A 16655-nucleotide genomic window follows, 5' to 3' on the forward strand; every position below is an offset into this window, starting at 1 on the left:
TGATTGTTTGGTCAGCTATGGAAACACCCTCAACTAAAAAGTTTTCCAGAATTATGGGAAAGGTAGAAGTTGTACTCCCTAATTTCATATCATGAGAAACACAGCTAGACTCCCAGAAACACAAATACAATTCAAGTTCTCCCTTTGAACCACTCATGCCATCCAGAATTAGGGCTTAAACTTAACTTAATCAAATTCAAATTAACAGAAAACTCTGAAGCTGAAGTGCCAGTCAGCCTTTACCATTGACACAAACCAGATATTAAAGCACTTGTAGAATTGTTATGAGTTGTTCTCCATCTGCCATTAACACCTGAGCAATCTGAGATATGAACAGCTTACAGATAAGTCACCTATCCCACAAATCTACTCCTGTCACCTCTTACACATTCATTTATTCAACCATTTTTACTCTATAAAACCCATTCTGAAAATCCAAGAAGCAAACAAATGCATCCAGACTATTCTACGTTCCTCTCTAATGGTAACCTTATTACTGCTTTGGCATCAAGCATGCTTCTCCCCTTCCTGAACCTAAACTAATCATTCCCTAAGTAATCACTTGCCTTCCTCTCCATCCTTTTTTGGGATGGGAACAAACACTGAACTGGCAAAGTTTTCTGTTCAAAATCCTAATGAGTGATGCATACTACTGAAGATAGCAATGCCATGGGCAAAGCAAAAAGGCATGTGAGCAGTAGAGCAAGCGAGTCAAGGAAATGAGCATATATATTTAGTAACACAAAAGATGATACAAACTGATATGAAAACAGGCATTATGAAATCTGATCTAATCATTTGAAAATGAATAAGTTTGAAAAAGAAAAACAGTTCGAAAGAATGACGAGTGCATTCCCTGAGTGGGAAGAGATAAGGTCGAGGTACTTTTGCCTCAATTTGCAATAATATTACTAGCACCACGTCCTCTCTCGAGATCGCACTCCCTACCTGGTCAAGTCTGCCAATTAACATGTCCCTCTGGGCCTGGATCCTAGACGCCTCACACTCAGCAGCACCCCTTGCCTCCTCCCTTGCCCCCTGTAGCTGCTCCAGACGCTGGCGTCGTCCCCTGGCTCGAGATGACACTTCAAGGGCCTCTCGACTCATCTCCTCCCTTCCTGCCTCCCACCACGCCTCACGCTCCAACTGCTGAAACTCCAAGTCCTCGTATGCCTGTTTACAACCAATAATCACCATCATTTTTGGCCATGGGCCATTTTTTAAACAATTAAAGCATAAGTAGAATCAAGTTTAACTCATAGCTTCTAACTTTGAAACAGCACAAATAGAACATCAAAAGATGTACAATGCAAAGATAGTTTTTCAAGGCAAAAGCAACCAACTGGTTTTTTAGTGGTACTGGAGAAGGAAGGAGCTATCAGTATTTCATTCATGGGAACTTCTGGGTAGCATCTCATATACAAGGTTTGTACAAAAAGCATTGGTAACAATTTTTTCCTGATATGTGCATGAAGTAGTGAATTTAGACCGTCGATAAGTGTGTGTATGACAGATCATATTGGTATTGACAAGATAACAGTGCACACCATCGTCACTTAAAATTTGGTAATGTGAAAGATCTGCACTAAACTCCTGCCAAAAGCCTAGATGGACGGCCAAGAGCTGAGTTAAGTGTCTGCTTGCAAAGACCTTCTCTAATGGCATCATAACAATTACCCCACTACCTTACAGTCCTGACTTGACGCAAGTATGTTATTTCCTATTTCCAAAAGTGAAATCCTCCCTCAAAGGACATCACCATGGGACCTCAAGTGCCATCAAAGAAGCTTGCAAGCGCACCCTTATGGACCTTCCAGAATCCACTAACCAAGCAGCCTTTGAGTTGTGGAAAAGCCACTGAAAAAAGTGTACTGACACTCAATGGATGTACTTTAATGAATTTTGAGACATTTAAGCAATATCTGAAACAAATTTATTTTTATGAAACTTTTCCTGACACTTTTTCTACAAACCATGTATTACTGAGGAGTGTACTAAAAACAATATATTTACAACCCAGCAGCTAATATTAAATATACAGGAAGAGCATTCAGAAAAAGAATCTGGGAATATGAGCTATATTTTCAGGAAATAATTTGGCATGGTGAACTATCAATATTTTAATGACCAGCTTGAATTTTAATCCAGTTTTTCTGTATTATTTCGTATCAAAATAATACATGAAGGTTGATTCGGGATGTTTAGTTAGAATATTACACTATGGTATATAAAATATAGCATGCAAAATTTAAATAGAAATAATTATGAAACTTAATGGATTTTATAACAGACTTCCATATGGAATTAGGCTATTCAACTGTAACTATTGCTTATACTCTTTAACACCTGGTGATGATTACGAAGGAAATATTTTATTCAAGGTTCTGGATTAGGTATGTTGAACCAGAGGGCTTCCATATAGAGTTACGCCATCAAATCTGCATTAAATGTGTATCATCAAATCTTTTTTTAAACAATTTTTTAACAGAAGTTTTTACTTCACAAAAATTTGTAGTTTTTCCAGGTTATTACTTCTGAATTTTACAATATAGTTAGGATCAAAGAGCCATAATAAAATAATTCCTTTTACATATTATAGATAGATTCTACTGAGAATCAACTACTTACTAAAAAATAAGTACACCCTTATAATGAACTCTACCTTTATTGATCAAAGTTTTCAAACAAAAGTCTGATCCCTCCATTTGCCAAAGGTATGAGGCATATTTGAAAAGTAAGAGCTATTAGGTCATAAAAATAAATATACTGAGTATAAAAAGTTTTTAAGGGTGGTTTTAGCTACCCAAAAACCTACTTCACTTTTCTACATAATCATCATTCACTTCTAAGCACTTTTCATAACGCTGCACCAGCTTCTTTAAACCCTTAGCATAGAAGTTTGCTACCTGGAAACAACCAGTTGACAATCGTGGTCTGAGATCTTTGCCCTCTTCAAACCATTGTCTATAAAGCCATTGTCTCAAGTGCAAGAATAGGATATAATGATTAGGTGCAAGGTTGGGACTGTAGGATGGATGATCAATCTTGTCCATAGCTGTCCAAAAATGCTTGCCCACTCAACATTCTTTGTTCTTTGTGCAGGTCGGTAGGCATTTTTGCTACCCAGCTTGCTCACAATTTTTGATATCCCAGATTTTCCGTGACAATCGGGTAAATAGCAGTCCATCGAACAAGAGGAAAGTAATCAGCCAGAGCACTCATTCAGATTGCATTTTTTGGTTCACCAGTTGAATGATTTCATCAGTCTTGATACTGAACCTCCCACTTTGCTCTTCATCATGCACATTTGTGAGGCCATTTCGGAAGTCTTCAACACCATTGTCTAACCTTCCTTACTTTTAGTACTGCAGGTCCATAACCCAGGCACAACTCCCAATGAATTTAGTCAGCTTATGATCCTTTTCCACAAAAATCTTCCCAACAGGTGAGAGCAACAATTTTCACAGACATTGCAATTTACTTGCACCAACAGGCAAACACTAACTGAATCAAAACAATAACTTCAGTTGCCTCATATTTAAACATAAGAAAAAAGCCCTTAGCTTTCAAATATGCCTATTATTTAGTATTTCCTTGAACTCCTGAACTCAACCACCCTTCCCCATGACTTCTCAATTCCCAAGACAACCATTGACATCACCTCCTTGAACACCTCCGTACCATACACCCAATGCTTCTCCGCCCTCAGCTTCTTCCTTTCAATATGTACAGCTCCACACATCCCTAGCACTGCACTTCTCACTAATCATTCCCATTTCATCCTCGTCCAAAATTCCTTCTCCTTCAATTTCTCCTCCGGGTTGAAGGCTGTACCATGGGAATTAGATTTAGTCCATTTTATGCCAACCTTTACCTTGTTCATCTTGAAGATCAATTCCTATCCAATTAGCCCTATAGATCACTCAACTGACTCCAATTCATCCATGACAGTTTCCTTCTCTGTTCTCATGATATGCAGGAACCATTAACTACTCCCTCTTCACCGTCAATGGCTCCTCTTCCTCCAACTCTACCATTTCCTCTTCTAAACACTTTTTCGATAAGGACATCTCCCTCAATAATAATAAATTTCACACTTATGTCCACATCAAGCCTACAAACATATGGAAATACTTTCGTTGCAGTAGGTGCCATCACTCCCACATTAAACATTCACTCTCCTTAATCTTTTCCATTTGAGGTCACTGAAACTGCCATAATCCTAATTCCCTCAATAAATTTCCCAATAACCTCCACCACTCCTTCCTCCAACATAGATTCCCTAAATCCCTTCTACATAAAAAATCTACACACACACTCATACTGTCCTCCACCAAAGATCCTCACCCTCTTTCCATCTTGTGTACCTTTTTCCCTGAGATACAAGTTCTTAATACCATTGCCAAGGACCTTTTTCCCATCCTCAAAAAAACCATAAGACCACAGCCAACATTTTCCCTACATGTCCCGCCATGACGTATGGATGTCCCACTAGACTTTCTGACTTACTCAAATCCACCAAGCCTCCTTGTAAATCCCCCACCATCAAAATCCACATCACAATGTAATTGGACAATATCCACCTTAAATCTAGAAGATATACCAGCAAGAATGTAGGAACTTGCTGAATAAACCGTTACTTATTCCAAAGTATCTCCTTGTGCCAGTTAGAGAAGGTTAAATGACTTTAAGAGTGGAGGACAGTTCACATTAACCCCATGGAGAACTGAGGCATTTGGAGGGATCCCAGTAATTATAAAAAAATATCTCTATGGTCAACATATTTGCAAAATCTTGTAGCATATTTTTGTTTATAGGTTGAAAATACTAAGCTGAATGCAACATGATTTAATAAATAAGTAAATCACATCAAAAAAAGGAATTTTTACTGATTTCATCCTTTAATCAGGGATCAGAATACTCTGATACATTATTCTTAGATTTCAAGAAAGCACAACAAACTCATACACAAACTAAAACTTTGTGGTGGTAATAGGAAAGTGACAAACTGGATTTAGGAAACTCTTATCTCACCATAAAGAAAGTAATGGTTGATGGCATAAGCTCAAGAAATGTAAATATCTGGAGCACATGAAAGAAGTGTAACATGGCACCTTCTCTTCCTGATACATATTAATGTCCAGTACAGTTTTTAACCATAAGGTCGGTTCGATAGCCAAGGGTAAAGCTCACCTAATACTAAGCACTATATGATATGTGATATTCACACATCTGGGTAATAAAAGAAGGCTAGCTTCTTATACCTGTGGTTTCCTAGGAAGATCTGGGACCTAAAAAATCACTCAGCTCAGGTGAAGCTGAAGGCACCCAGAGGTGTCAACTGGGGCCCTACAGCCAGTAGCCCAGCCCTCTACCCACTGATCTACCATAACCTCCCACACTAACAACATAAGTGGGTAAAAAACATTAAACTAAGCTAACAGATTTTGAATTTCAGCATAATTTTCTAACCATAAAAATAAAATAAACCAATGCAAATAATAATGTTTCAGAATATGAAATCATAGTAATTTAAAATAAATAGAACACAACACCTTCCTCTCAGCTTCCAGTGCCTCTTGTTGGTATTTGAGTTGCTCCCTCAGGAATTCAACTTTATCAGGGTCTTTGTTGGAAAGCAAGTCAGTCTCAAGCCTGAAAAATGTTTAATGGTCAAGGTTTAAGGACTTCCCATCGAAATCCACTTGTAAGTGGAAATAAGGTGAAACAAATTAAAGCAGAGATAAAACAAAGTATTACAACAAAATAAAACTAGAGAATAACATAAGTGAGAGCCAATTAAGAGTGAAATATTTGTAAAAAAAATGGAAATTACAAATGCAAATCCAGCAACTACTTAACATAAGGCTTCACATATTGCTTGAATGGACCCAGCTCCACCAGACTGGCTATTCCACATCCATTTAAATAATGATCGCACTGGTCCCAAAACATTAACTGCTATATAGTGAGTACCATGAAATGTATGCCACACTGGGGAGTGATGACTTGAGATCCATTTTTTTCATAAGATATGCCACTATTAAAATGTAAGCTGAAAATAATGTTAACACAGCTTCAATGATTTGAACTTATTTATACCCAGCTGCCTTAATAGGTGCTAGATATTGATATTCCATGGAAGCTGGGGATCATTGTTTCTGGATACTATCTGGTAAAGCTGAAGGTTTCTTTGGATAAAGCTAAAATGATGATTCTGAATTTCCTCATATTGCAGGTAGCTAAGAGTTAAGTAGTTTCCAGGAGTTTCCAGCCTCTTGAGACAGGTCAGATGGATAGTGACTGAAGAATGCGTGATAAGTGACATGTGTAGTTATTTTGGCTATTGCTTACAATGATATCACAGCATGATTGCCTTCACAAAACAAAAAATATACCTAAGTTCATTCATAAATTATACAAATTTTGGCAGGATTCCTTCAAATTATTTGAATGTGGGCCCCAATTTTCCCTGATATTTTAAAGAACTTGGGGGTTATTCAACTTCCCTGATGGACTTACAACCCTGCTTAATAACTACAGTAGAACCCTGAATTAACGCATCTGGGGACAAAGTTTTTTTTGCACCTTTTATCAGTTTAGTCCCTAAATGGGGGCAGTAAGAAAATTTAAAGAACAATTAGGAGTTAATTAATATAAAATTATTATGAATGAAAATTATTACGCATACAAGTACTTATTATTTGCAATGTAAGTTTCCTGCAAAGTTAAAGGATTTTCATCAAAACACAAATGGTAGGGTTTCCTATTGCAATATTTGAAAATTAATTTTTCCACAGTTGGTCAACTCAGTATGAGGGTGATTTCTGAGCACAACCATTAAACTCCTGCTGTATTACAATCTCTAGGTTTTCCAAGGGAGAATTCTTCATTATACCCCACTTATCTTCATTTCTCATACACTTGTTCCCTGCCTCTATTCCACACCTTTCTGCAGCAAAATACTTCCTTTATCTGACATATCTGCTTTTGCTCCAAAAATTTCTAGATTTTTAAAAAACCATAATTTTTTTAAATTTTATACAGAAACATTCCAGTCAATCATGCATAACCTAGAATTAAAAATCACATTTGCATGGCAGTTCAGTGAAAAAGAATGGTATGCTGTGCTAGGTATAGCACTCTTCCTACAAACATATCTCAACTGAACATAATACAAATAAGAAACAGAATTTTCCATCCAAATGATGTTAAATCACGCTACCCAGCATGACTGATGATTATTTGTGCCAATACCTCATCACCACCAGTAGTTTACTCTTGCCTCAAGAAGAATGGTAAGGAGAGTAAGGAGGAGGAACAAGGAATAGTGGTTCCTGATTGCATTCACTCAGATGTGGGGGAACCTATCTGATTGAGACAGGAGAGGAGAGTGGGGCTGGAGGAGTTCAGGAGAAGGATAGGCCGAACACACATACGTATTAGAGGGCAAATTTCACACACCGTTGCATCATCCCCTGTGCCTCCTCGACCCTTCTTTGGCAATCTGACAACCGTCTCAGTGTGCACTCCCGTTCCTCCATTGCTTTGCGCTCATACAAAGCAAGGTCCCGAGCCAAGTTCTCAACACGTGAATCCTCCTCGGACACCTTACCCAGCACTGCATTCAACTCCCCCTCAAGGAGGGCCTGCTCCATCTCCAACTGCACAACAACAACAACAGACACATGTTACAGGGACACGTTCATAACTAATAGCAAATGCACAGAGAGCATGATTCTTTGACATATGTAGTCAGTATTAAATACAGGTTCAAAAAGGTCTTTCTACCATATTTAACAAGTTATATCGCATGATGATTGAGATTAATTTACATATTCAATGCAAACAAAATGAAAATATTACTACAGAAAAAATGTAACATAAAAACAATAATTATAATATAAAAAATCACAGTCGGACGGTTTAACAGGTGAGGGTAGATTTCACCTATCACCAGTAAGCCATAATGGTGTGTAAAATTCACTCATCACCATGGTTACAAAGGGAACCAGTTTCCTTGATAGATCTGGCACACCAGAATGATGGCACAGCTTGGGTGAATCTGAGGGTGCCCAGGGGAGGCATCACCCTGAATTGAGTCTCTAGTCGTCAGTATCCTAACGCTCCATTATTATTCCCATCAATGATAAAGAGCATAGAGAGGAAATGAACATTCAATACTTAGGTAGCAAAATAATGCACCAAAAGGTTGCTGTTAAAGAACTCATACAAAGTATAATACATTTGGAAATATTATAGTTTAAATACTTTCATCCTAAATATGGTGGGAGAGGCAGTACATTCAATAGATTATGGAAGGTTACTGTAAATTTTGAGGACCAAATGAAGAGGGCCCTGCCAAGGAGAGGTTAGGTTTTGACCTTTGGATGGATGTCCTCAGGCTAAAAGTCCGGCACTTAAGCTGGGAACAGAGAAGAACTGTTTATGACAGATATGGCAATTGTAAAATATGAATGTAAAGGAGAAGAAGAATTGAAAGACACGCAAATATTGGCCAATCCAGAGAATTAGCAGATGTACCAAAACTACTTCAAATTGACTTTTTTACAATGAGAATACTTAAGTGGTAGCTCTTCATTTATTCCACTCATTCTATTCCATTGATCATACTAAATGAAAGATGGGGAGTGAAATTTGGCATTGCAAAATTTTTTAAGGTATCAATAGCAGCAATTTCCATTGATACCACAAGTGACTTAATAATTACCTTCACAATGTCAAGTAGATTATTTTTGATGATTTTTATATATATTTAACAGTTTATAACTACCCCAATAAACTCCTCTCCACAGTAAATTAAAAGCATTAATATTTGTTCTGATATCCTAGGGGTAGAGCAATACACAAAATATTATTTCTTTCACATCAAAAAATGAATAACTTCTCTGTACTTGCTAGGAAATTAAAATTCATTGAGTGACAATGGGTATTTCATAACTCCACATTTCTTAATCAGAGAGAAATACTATTGTGGCACAGGAATCACAAAAATACTAATTATTTAAAATAATACTGTTTTCACAGCAAATTTAGTTGAAATATAAGCATTTTGCTTTTGGTACTGTTATCTAATCAAGTTGGTTGAACATGTAAGCATTTGTACGGCAGAGTTATGGAGCTTACTTATCAAAATAAAGAGTATACATCCTACCAGAGTTCTTTCTGTGGACTTGGAACACAGGAAGTAAACCTCCCATTCTACTGGTCCCCACATTTCCACCCTCCTCCTCTCCCCAATGTTCTTACTTAAATCATGAACTGGTGACACATCAAGGCCATCCATTTCAATTATGAAAATTCAGCAGCAACTTTTGATAAAAAATTTTGGTAAAGATTATCCTATTTATGCATAATTTTAATTCTATAAATTATCATTATTAAGTTTTTTCATTGCTATTATTCATGTGGTTTGCCAAGAAGTACTAAAAAATGTGGTAGGAGCATTAAATCATAATTTTCCATTTTTTGTGTTCAAAGCTGTTAGCATTGGAAAGTACATTTTTTTCAGTCATTTTTATTGAGGTGAAATTATGGTTTTACAAAAACACAACTGATATTAAGTGAACAGCCGAATGTATTCTCCTCGAGAAGTTAAACCATGAAAAACAAATGACTGGGGTAAAATAAATTTTAAAAAAGGATAACTGATTCGGATTCATATTTTTCATACAATACTGATTCAAATAATACAGTTTAGATAGTTAATGACTAATTTTGTTGCATGGTAAACCCATATCGTTGCTCACCTTAGAGGGGAATATGGAATTCTCATGGCTAATGAATGCGAGGGAAATGATAATGGGTAGGTGCGTACTCATATAGCACAAAAATGTTTGAATTAAAACAATATTATTTAACACATTTGATGATGTGAAATCAAAAAATTTTTAGAAAATACAGGTATTTCAAACTTGTAATAAAGGTCAAGAGTTCTTGGCTACTCTTTATCCACAGGAGTATCCAAGAACTCATCACCTTCTTTTACCCCCAACACCCTCCCTTTCTCCCCAACTCCGCCCAACCCCCTTCCCTGCTCTGAGGGTATATATACTCTCCATGCTGAAACCAAGGTTGTGCTTTAATCAAGTTCATGTGTATTTAAAAATTGACTTCTTTCATTTCAATATGTTGTGCAAATTTCATAAAGTTACGCCCGAGACAACAAATTCCATTTTGTACAGCAAGTCTCAATGTCTACACTTGATGATCAAGTGTTTGTAAAGGATTCTCTCTTCCTTGCCACACCTTTCCTGAAGCATTAATTTCCTTCCTTTCCTTGCCTCCTAGCTTCCCTTCCATCAACTCCCTGCAGTGGCACTTCCATCTGCAGTATCCTTCTTCCTCTTCTCCCCTCCCCTACTTCTTTTGTTACTAACTTCTCCCAACACTCTCTCCTTATTTTTCAACACTCCCTCCCTCCACCTCCTTCCTTTTTTTTCTACCTCCTCCACCTCCTTTTTGCTATGTATTTGGTAAGTATCTTGTCTCTTCATCTTGTACCTAAGGATGGCTCTGAGGGTCCAAAGGCACATCATGCAATAAAGCTTTACTTTGTGGAAAAGTGCTGTATCCTTCCTTTATCATAAAGAAAATGGTTTGATGTTTAAAACCTCACTAAGATATGACATCTATCCACTCTCTCCCCATCCATATCACTTGCGCAGACCTCTTCCCTGCCCCGACCTGGCCTCTCATTTCACACAAGGGAGAAAGTGTATCGGACACTTCATAAATATGTTGACCTGTTAGACATGCAAGACAAAACGATATGGACAACTAAAGCATGAAAATTGAGTTACGCACACTTTTATGCCAGTAGTGCATATAAAAGTTAAAAGGAATTATATCTCACCTGAAGGTAGAAGCGGCAATACCTCCAAAATCCCATCAACAGAATTAAGATTCAACACACTAAACCAACCAAAAACAGTATGAATACTCTTATATGATACCTGTATATTTCCTGTCTAAGCATCACATTTCCAAGATTACTGAGAGCTTTGAAAATGCATGCAAAATTCTCACATTTAATTATTCTAGAAAACCTTAAACAGTGTAATGAATGATAATTTTAATGAAGTACAGTAATGTACATCACCAAGGAAGAGGAAAATCTAATATGTTCTAGCAGCCACCATTTTGCAAGTCCAACGTGCACTAGGTAGAGAGAGACCCACCTCTCTTAGCGCCTCCTCCTGCTGCCTCTCAATGTCATTCATCTTGCGCTTGATTGCGGCCAATGCAACCAACAACTTCCCACGCTCCCGTTTCAGCTCCTCCCCCTCAAGTGACAACTGAAATAAACCACCAAGAGTCACTTCCAAATGGAGTTAAGTTTTCAACCCTGCAACAGGTTACATGAGTACAATATTGCAATCAACTTTGCGATAGCCTTAATTCAATATGCACCTGCCAGTTTTTAATGGGTTGGCTTCAGTTTACCAAAGCATTTACTTTGGTTGACAATGAGACACCATGATGAATAAGTAGTTTGTAGGATCAATTAGAAGAAATAATTAGGAACATAAAAGGAAGAAAGCACTTGATAGTAATAGGGGATTGGAATGCAGTAATATGTGATCAGAGGGATGGGAAATGGGTAGATATGTACAGTTTTGGTATTAGCAATGATCATACAGATACAGAAATGAAGTTCTGTAGGAGAAAGAGTCTGAAAATATCTAACACCTGGTTCAAACAACATCACAGGTATCGATACACATGGAAGATTCTGGGAGAAACAGGAATGGTCCAGATACAACATGTTGGTTGGATAAAAAGACACGTTTCAGGCGTGATATGGTGGCATATCATGATTAATTAAAAATTGGCAATTTTCCACAAAATAAAATTTAATGTGACCAGTTTCAATCTAACTACCTGCCGATGATGCAGTTACATTGAAACCGGTTGCATTAAATTTTTTTGTGGAAAATTGCCAATTTTCAATTTAAAATGTCAGTTGGACAAAGATTTAGGAACTCCATCATTAACTCACACAGCTTCCTGGGGAAGAATGCGGATTCTGATCATAATTTAGTTGTTACTAGGGGGTGAGAAAATCTTTGTTGTTATCAATTTTGAAGCATATCAGTTAAAATTATAAGGAACTCATGCTGAAAAAGATTCATTGCCGACAATGCAAAACTGGTAGAATACATTCAAACACTGTAAAAAGCCAAATTCCTAAGTCAGTAAATTTTGTAATTTTCTTAGCTTTTGCATCCACTTGGTTAAGACATATTTTTCTCTAACAAAATCCAAATTATGACTAGCTCTGCACATTATCCATGGCCATCTGCATGAGCCCAGAAAGAGTTCCCAGATGCCTCTCTTTTACATGGGTGATTAAATCATGAGTGTACCCTTGAGAGGATGCACTGGTCTTGCCCAATACTGGTAGAAGGTGGTCAGTCACTACACCCCGTCACCACCCCCGAGTGAGGATAATAATCCTCCCAGGACATGTCTCCATTAAATGGGACAATTCATTGAACTCTCTCTCAACTTCACTCTAATAGCATCTGCTTGTATCCAGTTAACAATATAACAATACCATTCCTTTGTGCCAAAAGGCTAATTTTATTAAAGATCATATAGTGAAATGCTCCCTCTCTATCCAGAAAGGTTCTATATCTATACAACCCATGAATCAGCACTCCCTCTCCCCCAATGACTGAGTGCTGTCTACAGGGAAATCACTTAAGATACTCATGTTGGTGTGGATTCAAGAGATGGCTTAAGAGGGCCATCACTTATGTACAAGGTTGTTAGATTTATAAATAATAAGAAACTCCAAAAAAGACAACAAGAAAATGTGATATTTAAAATAGATCATATATTTTTCACAAAATTTCCTTCATTATGATAAATAACAGTTAAATATACATATTCATTTTTTGCTTTATCACGGATTTACCAACCATAAGATTCTCATGGCAAAACCAATCAAAGGAAACAAGGTGATATTTTAAATTATCAATATTTATTAGATGTTGCTATGGTCAAGAAAACTCATTTAGCATCTAATAATTCACAGATCCACCAAAAAAAATTAATCCAGTCTATACTCTATGCTCAAATATTGAAACATCCTGTTTTTGTTTCAAGCATGCACATGGATTTGTCTGTTTCTTGAGCTGAGGTGAAGAACCTCCTGTTGTAAACAAATGCCAGGAAGTCTTCTCTACCTAACCAACAAATTTGCTATCAAATACAATTTTCCTTCGACAATGGCCACACAAACCTCATCCATCATAATAAATTCTGAATACATGAAATAAATATTTCCCTTATCCTTCTCTTCAAGGCAGATAAAGGACCATCAATGTTGTAACTTAGCAACTGATTGTAACCTTAACCTTTGTCAAGTCAGTATTAAGACTTCAATGAGTTTTTCTATGGTAAGAGCAAAGAATGAATTAGTTCTGTTGACAATGTTTCAAAAGGCTAATATTACTATCAACAACAATGATCAACCAGTTTTTCACAAATGGATGGAGCAGAGCACTGATTATCTGACATCCAGTTATCCACTCAGTAGATTGTCCATCAGTCCCAGCAAGGTACATTAGAAGTGACTGTGCAAGCTGATTAAAATGATTACCTTATTTTTGTTCTCTTCAGAAAGTTCAAAAAAGTATGTAACTAATTCAACTAAAAATATTTAGACAATGACTGGCTGGCAGTTAAGTAATTATTTTGTCGTATGTGACATAAGATCATTTGAAACATCTAACCCTAGATGAACTATAAAAGTGAAACAAGAACCAGTTAAATCAAAAGACTTACTTTTTTGACTTTTGAGCTTATCCACCTGGGACAATCTGCCTTTCTCTCTGTATGCTCTGGAGAATTTTTTGATTAGTGTATCAAATTTTAGAAAATATTCATCAATATAATGGTCATTGCCATATCAATTTAGGTTAACTTTATTGGAAGTACAGTGGAACCTCACTTAATGACCACCTCGTACAATGAGTAATTTACACAATGAGCAAAAAGCAAAAAATGCTTATGAAAAACTACTGGCTAAACAAGCTATTTTTCGCAGAACAAGTGTCAGGGAGAAGGGACTTGCCAGATTGATTGCATGCCTGCTGCTTTGATTTGAGTTTAGCACTTGTTTTGCTAGCATCATAGCATCACTAGTGATCACCCATTTTTCCAAAATTGGGTTTAGACATATTATTTTTGATGTTTTTGTGCAAAGTTTAAAAATATCTTGAGGATAATTTTAAAAATTTCCCCAAAAAAAAGATGAGAGAAGACAGCCATACGAGAATTAAAATAACCGTAGAAATGGAAAGTTACATCACTGAAAAGAGAGAACAAAATGTGAGCATGGCTGATGTAGCACACACACACAATCAGTCCACATCAGCAAGTTGCACTTTCCTCAAGAACAAGTACAAGAGTAAGGTGATAGATACTTCAAAGATTACCTATGCAACCATAACATATTCTCAATTATGTTGAAAGGTTGCTTCTCATTAGGATGAACAAAAGCAATTGCAATGCGACAATATTAATAAAAACATCATTTGTGAGAAAGTGTTAGTGATTTTCTCTTTGACTTCATTAAGAAGACACAAGGATCATCACTAGGATAAGAAAAATCCATTCACACAGCATGACTAACAACAGTAAGTGTTAATCAAAACAAAAGAGATTGAGGCAAATGGAAAATAAAAACAAAGAAGAACTAGATGGGATGGATATTAGACCACTAAATAGAGACAGAAAGAGAATACGAAGTCGATGAGGATTGCTTTAAGTCAAGGCATACTTGATTGTGAGATACAGAAGGCATTAAAGTCGCATCCTACCCCGGCTGAAAATGTCACAGCAGATAGCATTTGAATTCTTTTCACGATTGATAATAATTTGTGGATATAAACTTTTAGCTGCCACAGCATTGCTAAGAAATGGTGATTTTATGCTCCCAATGCAAAATATTATACTATTTCATAATCATTGCTAAGAAAAATAATTGTCAACTAACTGGTTTTTCTTATTTTTGTTAAGTCTCTGTTGCTAAAACAAACCAAGTCATGCACTGGAGGCAAATATTTATTCATCACCTTTTGAAGGCAATTATTCCCAATGTCCCCCTGCCTTCCTCATCTCCCGGCACCACCCACCCCTTCCCCTCCACCTAGCGTCTTTGGGATCGGGAGGAGATGGCTTTTTTTTGTGCATCCTTAAGTCTTCTGGATGTATTCACTTTCGGGTTTACAGAAAAAAACCTTATCTCGAAGGATACAGACAGAAGAAGACTTATTACTTTCAGAAGAGGAGAAATATTAGAATAGGAATGTAATTACATTTTCATTGTTTTTGTATTTGCACATATTATTTATTGATTCTTTGAGAAATGTTTCAAGGCATATTTTTCTTATTTAACTAAAAAATCTTACTGTCACATTGGATCTTGTATTATGTGGTCATTGGAAGCAAAACCAAAAGTATATTCATATAAACCACCAAATCCAACATCTACAGAGAAATAATTTTATAAGAATGGTAATTATTGATAAAGGAAATTTGGCTTTGCTAAATAAAATTATTGTCTGCTTTCACATATTATCTTACTAAAATTAATTTGAGTTATTGTAAACATGTATACATACATAGTTTATTCATTTAACACCAATATTATATTATTTCTCACATCCATTTCTATCATTCCTGGAAAAACAAAATGTAAACTTATAACATCCTGTGGCTATTAGAGAGATAACATGAAGTATGATTCATGCAAAAAATATTATTAACCTTTGCAAGCACACAAAAATGGCACAGATAAATTGCAAAGATGAAAGTTCCCCAGAAAAGTAAGTTACCGATTCTTCTTTTTCCTTACGTACTAGAGTAATTTGAAAAGTCCTAAAAATGGGATAGAAATAAACAACTTACTCCAGTGAAACATTCATTTTTCAATATAGTCTCCCAGTATACTACACTTGGTCCAGCAATGTTCCAATGTCTTGATCCCTTCTCAAAAATTCCTTCAGGTATGCAAAATACCTATCTACATATACTTCAGCTGTTAGTTCTTTGTTTGAAGAGAATCTTCGTCCACCGGAGAAAGGAGAAAAGGCAAAAGAAATCTAGATTTTTTTCCCTAATTTAAGGAATGTTTAAAGCAAGAGCAGAGCCATGTTAAACCTACCAAATGTACAAAGAATAAAAGGAAAAAATTAAAACTTTTTAGAATCCTCAGAAAATGTATTCAAATACTATCAGGTTTCATTTAATGGTCAACATCTTCAGCAGGACGTTCTTCAATTCTGAAGAGATTCCTAAAAAAATCTGGTTTTTCAGATGTTTTTGAATAATTCTCAGATTCTAACAAGATGTAACCTTGAAAGATTTGGGTCTGCCTCCCACTGTCTGGCCATCTTGCATGATCTTTGCCCACACGTATATGCATGGAAGAGTTATGAACACTGCCAAACGATGTGTACATATAAAATGATGAAGTGACAAAACTGAGATGAGGAAAGAATAATACTCATGAAAAGATACCCTATTAAGTATCAAACCACTTTATTACAGGACTACCTACAGTAACTGTGGAAGTGGTTAGTTCAGAGCTAGTGTGTGAAATTAAGTCACTACCCTTAAGT

At 36.3% G+C, this 16655-nt stretch overlaps 1 protein-coding gene across 1 annotated transcript in view; it reads right to left on the minus strand.

Annotated features, from left to right (window-relative positions):
- Positions 1-16655, minus strand: part of LOC139695088 (pleckstrin homology-like domain family B member 1) — a 102699-nt gene that overhangs the window by 11533 nt on the left and 74511 nt on the right. Inside the window, exons 6-9 of the mRNA XM_071593715.1 lie at positions 11202-11318; positions 7465-7664; positions 5556-5655; positions 949-1173 (exon numbers count right to left, since the gene is read on the minus strand). Coding sequence (XP_071449816.1) covers positions 949-1173; positions 5556-5655; positions 7465-7664; positions 11202-11318 — 642 coding nt within the window. The remainder of the gene's footprint in view (positions 1-948; positions 1174-5555; positions 5656-7464; positions 7665-11201; positions 11319-16655) is intronic.

Source organism: Hetaerina americana, unplaced genomic scaffold, assembly GCF_022747635.1.
Source record: "Hetaerina americana unplaced genomic scaffold, ioHetAmer1.1.p SCAF_6, whole genome shotgun sequence".
Taxonomy (NCBI): Eukaryota; Metazoa; Arthropoda; class Insecta; order Odonata; family Calopterygidae; genus Hetaerina; species Hetaerina americana.